Here is a 5,644-nt window from a genome sequence, read left to right as displayed (position 1 = left end):
GTGAGGAATGGGGCTCCCTCCTCCCTCCTGTCAGGGTCCGGGGTGCAGGTGAATGGGGTTCCTGGCTGGTAGGCCACTGACAACAAGCTATCCAACAGCAGATTCTGTGAGGAATAGGGCTCCCTCCTCCCTACTGTCAGGGTCTGGTTTGAAGGCCGGCCACGCTCCCTGTTGGGCCAGACCCAGAGTTCCACCACGCAGTGGCCTTCGCCTCAGCAACCCAGGACTGACTGCTGCTGGGCGCTCCTGGCGCTCCGAGGGTGGGTTCTTCCCTCAGGCCTCGCGGGAAGCAGCTCTGGGAGGGCGCAGCCGATGCCAAGACGACCCCTGCAGGACTCACTTCCTTCCGGTTGGTGGAGCCTTGGATGTGACGAGTTAGACCCAGGGTTTTTATATAAATAGGTCTTGAGCATTCTTGGCAGTCTGTGCGCTATCAGTGGCAACTATTTACTGATTCCAAGTGGGAAGCAATAATATTGATCTGACCAGTTTTCTCTTAAATCCATTTCCATGATGATGATGGGACTCAATTATATTTTTTTATTTCAGTCACTCCTGATAAACAACAAATTTGAAGAAATAATAAATATCTGAAAAATAAAAATATACAATCAGAATGTTGTGTTAAAATTTTCTTGAATTAAATGTGTGCTTTTTTCTGTGTGGTTATGTAATAATTAGATATAAAGATATAATTCTTTTAATTTTTTTAAAATATATTTTTATTGATTTCAGAGAGGGAGAGATAGAAACATCAATGATGAGAGAGAATTATTGATTGGCTGCCTCCTGAAAGCCCCCTACTGGGGATCAAGCCCACAACCTGGGCATGTGCCCTTGACCGGAATTGAACCCGGGACCCTTCAGTCCGAAGGCCGATGCTCTATCCATTGAGCAAAACTGGCTAGGGCGATTTGTTGAATTTTTAGATACTATTTTATCTCCTTCCTTGTTGTCTTTCTCCTTCCTTTGTCCTCTTTTAATTTGGTTGATATGAAAATGCTGCAGTAATCACAGGAGCTTCCTTTGCTGCTTTGCTCCTTTCAGATCAGGTGACAGTAGCGTTCTCTTGAAACACTTGTGCTCATGAAATTGGCAGCCCAATCTAAAATGTTGAATAGTTAATTTAATTGACTCTTGTAATTTTCCATTTAAATAAATTAAATTTCTCTAGATTCTTTTTTAAAAAAGCACTGAGTGTAAATACAGAGTTTGCCTTCCAAAAATACATGCTATTAAGATGAAACAAGAAAAAGAATAATTATGGTGTGATTGATTACTAGGCTTTCTGTGCAACTCCTCTCAGGAAAAATACTCTCTTCAATGGGTGTGCAGTATGAAAAAGGAAAGTACAGCCGAAGATTAAAGCAGAACCCATTCCCTTGACATTCAGGATGCAATTCATTTAATCTTAACAGGATTTCAAAGGTCTTCTCTTTTTCTTGAACTACTTGTTCATAAGAACAAAGGTGCTGTGGCAGTTTTTGCATTATGTTAGTCAAGGAAATCACAACTCTTGACTTTAAGGACTTAAATTGCCACTTTATTATCTGATGGGCTGTTTGAAGATAAAGATAAAATACTAATATACATTACTAACATAATTATTTTCTTTAAAATTTTTTCTCTTGTTTCCTCAGATTGGAGCTTATTTTAGCAGCATATTAGCTGAGAAACTAAAGCTGAACACTTTTCAGGACACCGGAAAGAAGAAACCACAAGTTAATGCTAAAGATAATTATTGGCTGGTTACCCCTCGATCGCAGAGTGCAATTCATAGTTGGTTCTCTGAATTAGCAGGAAATAAGCCACTTGCTATTTTGGCAAAAAAGGTATAAGTTTTTCTTACATTGTTTTAATTATGGTCTTATAGAAATGAAGATGTTTGAGATAATGTTCAAGTATATACAGTGGAACCTCGGTTCTCGGTCTTAATTTGTTCCAGAAGGCTATTTCAGAAGTAATTTGTTTGAAAATGGAATCATTTTTTCCCCATTAGAAATAATGTAAATGGAGTCAATCCATTCCAGACCCCCAAATGATTCCCCGTTTTACCCTTTCTTATAAACAATGCATGTCTAATGCAGTATCTTTGCTTGTTCATATATCACTGCCTCCGAACTGGCTAAACTGCTTTGCCTTTATCCAAATCAACAACAGGTTTTCTACCTCTTCAGTTGCCTGTGATCATTGTTTCTTTCATACCCTTAGCAACATTAGCATTCTTGATGGCCTCTTTATGTTTTAAAATTGTGTTAATGATTGATTTCACTAGCAAACAGAGCATTCTCTCCTTTGTCATGTTGAGGTATCAGCATGCAAGGGTTGTCAGGTCAAAAACCTAAGTTTAGTTTCACAACCTAGACATTTTTTCTGTGAACAACTTGGTTGAGAACCAAATTATTCTAGATGGGAGACTCACATGAGGTTTGACCATATTTCTTTTCCCCAGTTTTCTCCCAAACTCAAAGCCTTAGTGCAGGTATACTGCACCAGGTGTGTGCTACACATGCTGTTTCCTCCTTATTTTGATGGCATGTGGTGCTTAGGACATCCATAGACCTAAACATCCACACAGTAACCAGTTCATGTGGACTTTAGGTAGAAACGGCTCTTAAATAAAAAACAGGACATAAGATGTTATTTCTATTACATTTTCAGTTTTCTTAGCCCGGGATGTTGGAAGTGTGTTATGTAGAAACTAGAGGCCCAATGCATGAAATTCGTGCAAGAGTAGGCCTTCCTTCCCCCGGCTGCCGGCACCGGCTTCCCTCTGGTCCCCAAGACCCAGGCTTCCCTCCAGTTGCCGGCAGGCACCTGGGACCTGGGCTTCCCTCTGGCCATCGGCAGGCACCCGGGACCCAGGCTTCCCTCACAGCCTCAGCTTCGTCTGGAAGGATGGAAGGACGTTGGGAAGGACGTCCAGTCTAATGAGCATATTACGCTTTTATTATTATAGATGCTTGCTTTAATGTTACTTCCTTGCCTTGGAAGGTAACCATCCAAATGATTTAAGCTAAGTCTCCTTTCTAACCAGTGGGATAAAGATAGTGATAGTGATTCTGTGTGGGCTTGAAAAATGTCTTTGAAAAAGTTTTAGAGCAAAATGGGCAGGTTTGCTTATAGCTCCTGGCTTTTTGGAGTGGGAAGGGGGTGAGAGGGAGAGTCCTTTTAAAATCTTACCTTTGGTCATTTTCCTCAAGTGGGAAATAATACATAGATTAACAATCTTAACAATATAAACTGTCTTTTGAAATTTAGATGAGAGCTAGAAACCTCCCTGTTTGTCTTGATCTCTAGCTTCTTGCACACCTTTCAAAGAATCTGACAGGTCTTCTCATCTCCCCTGAAACCCTTTAGTTTTAAGGGTGCCCATCTTCGCTCCTGATGGTAAGATTTCTTTGTCTGGCTTGGTGCAGGTCTCAGAGGAGAGCTCCTTTGTTCGTTCCTAAAGCAGCTCTTTGAAAAGAGTACCCACAGCTCCCATTGCCTTTATTTTGCCTGAGAGTCATAGCTTTGTGTTGCCTTCCATGGATTTCAGTGGTTAAAGGCAACTAAATTCTTGAAAAGCACAACAGTCAGCATAACCACCTCTTGCTACTCAGGTAGTGCCTGTCTCAACACAGCCTGAATCATGTGGCATTTCTTTTCCAGTGGTGATCATGTGCTATGGGCTTAAGGACAATTGAATATAATATCAAAAGTAATTTTGAAATCTCTCAATCAGAAAAGTAATAAAGCGCTAGTACATTTAAGACATTTTAAGTTGGTGCCCTTCTGTTACTAAGGAGATGAGGAGACCTCGGTTCTTGTCTTCTTGAAAGAAAAATTTCAATCAAGACACAAAGTGTAGAAAAGCAAGCAAGAATTTATTGACTGCAGCAAAAACACACTTAGGACAGTGAAACAAGGGAGGGCTTAGAAGAAGGAACAGGAGAGCCTAGGCTGGGCTGACATAGACCACTGGGAAGTCAGAAAAAAGGGGGCCTTGGAGACAGGTTCAGGGGGTTAACCCAGGACTAGCTGCCATTGCCCATTGCTCCCCTGGTTGCAAGTCTCATGGGGTCCCTTAGAGCAGTGATCGTCAACCTTTCAGACCTCATGGACCACCAGTGGTCCACAGACCACTGGTTGGTGACCCACCGACCGACCGACCGTTGCCTTAGAGGTTAGGGCAGCCGCGGGCCGGATCCGGCCCGTTTGAAAAGAAAAAAACTAAAAAAAAAAAAAAGACCGTACCCATTTATGTAATGATGTTTACTTTGAATTTATATTAGTTCACACAAACACTCCATTCATGCTTTTATTCCGGCCCTCCGGTCCAGTTTAAGAACCCATTGTGGCCCTCGAGTCAAAAAGTTTGCCCACCCCTGGGTTAGGGGATACATAGGGGGAAGTAGGAGGGGCCAGGGAGGGGAAGTGTAGAGGGGGAAGGGAATGGCACCGGCATGCTCCCTGGAGAGAGAGGGCGCTGGGACCTTCATTTTTAGGGGTTTTTAAGGCTGGGCATTTAACGGGAGTCTTTGAGAGGATCAATAGACTATTCATCAGCCTTATGCTGAAGTACAAAATGAGATATATTCTCTCGGTCCTTGTGTGTGGCTGGCAAACTGCACTAATTGGATTTCTGTTATTTGTCTCCCAGAGTAGAGTGATTTAAGCTACTTACTCTCTGGTTGGGGAGGAGAAGTGCAAAGCATTTACTCTTAAGTGTCCTTGGTTTAGGGAAGATAGGATTTAATTAGGTGGCCACAAACTACTGTTTAACTGTCCGTCTCAGTTTCCCTATTCCGCTTGTCCTGGAATTTTCCTAGCTTCTTACCATTCTATAACACATGTACCACTTGGGCCCACTGTGGCCTATGCAAGGTATCTGGAGGCCAGACAAGTCAAAGGACATCCTTCCATAGTTGATAGTCATTGGCTTTCTAACAATAGTCCATACCCTCCATGTCAGATAGTATCTCCAACTCCTACGTGGCCAGACTGACATCTTTCTTTCTAGGTTTTCCTTTTTAAAACCTTTTGGAATACATTTTGTGGATGTATCCTGGAAGGAAGTACTGGTGAGGAATTGAGGCCCTTGCTTTAGGGGTGCAGTGGTCTCATCTTTTAGATGGGAGATGGATTAGGGTGCAGTGTAGTAGCCATTGTTCTTCTCTCTTTATTAGGAGCTTCCTCTGGCCAAGTCAGGTGTTCCTCAGGTAAGTCCTGGCATTAATTCTTTGCAAGGTTAAAAATATTTTCTTGACAGGAAACCAAGATGGTGGCATAGGTAAACACTGGAAATTGCTGCCTCGCACAACTACTTCAAAAATACAACTAAAAGACAAAACGGACATCATCCAGAACCACAGGAAGGCTGGCTGAGTGGAAATTCTACAACTGGAAGGAAAGAGAAGAGCACACTGAGACTCAGAGGAGGTGCGGAAGTAAAGTGCAGAGGTACAGAGGCACACGTGGAAAGGGCTGGCAACTGAGGACACGGTTGTCTTGTTCAATTGGGAGGGAGTCTCAAGCTCCCAACTGCTCTGAACTCCAGTTCCGGGCGAGTCTCTGGGGACCCAGACTCATACAGGGAGAAACTGGACTATCTGGCATCGGTCGGAACTCAAGGGCGGCTTTCTCTCAGAGGTGCTTGCAG

The 5,644-nt window shown here is 42.9% G+C and overlaps 1 protein-coding gene across 4 annotated transcripts in view; it reads left to right on the top strand.

The window, feature by feature from the left end:
• Positions 1 to 5,644, top strand: part of MED12L (mediator complex subunit 12-like) — a 397,491-nt gene that overhangs the window by 76,515 nt on the left and 315,332 nt on the right. For all 4 annotated transcript variants that reach the window (XM_005863465.2, XM_014537429.1, XM_014537427.1 and 1 more), the window contains one exon: positions 1,641 to 1,832. In XM_005863465.2, coding sequence (XP_005863527.1) covers positions 1,641 to 1,832 — 192 coding nt within the window. The remainder of the gene's footprint in view (positions 1 to 1,640; positions 1,833 to 5,644) is intronic.

Source organism: Myotis brandtii, unplaced genomic scaffold (assembly GCF_000412655.1).
Source record: "Myotis brandtii unplaced genomic scaffold, ASM41265v1 scaffold179, whole genome shotgun sequence".
In the NCBI taxonomy this organism is placed as follows: Eukaryota; Metazoa; Chordata; class Mammalia; order Chiroptera; family Vespertilionidae; genus Myotis; species Myotis brandtii.
The sequence above is the reverse complement of the archived record's forward strand: the minus strand, read 5'-3'. Positions and strand labels throughout refer to the sequence as shown.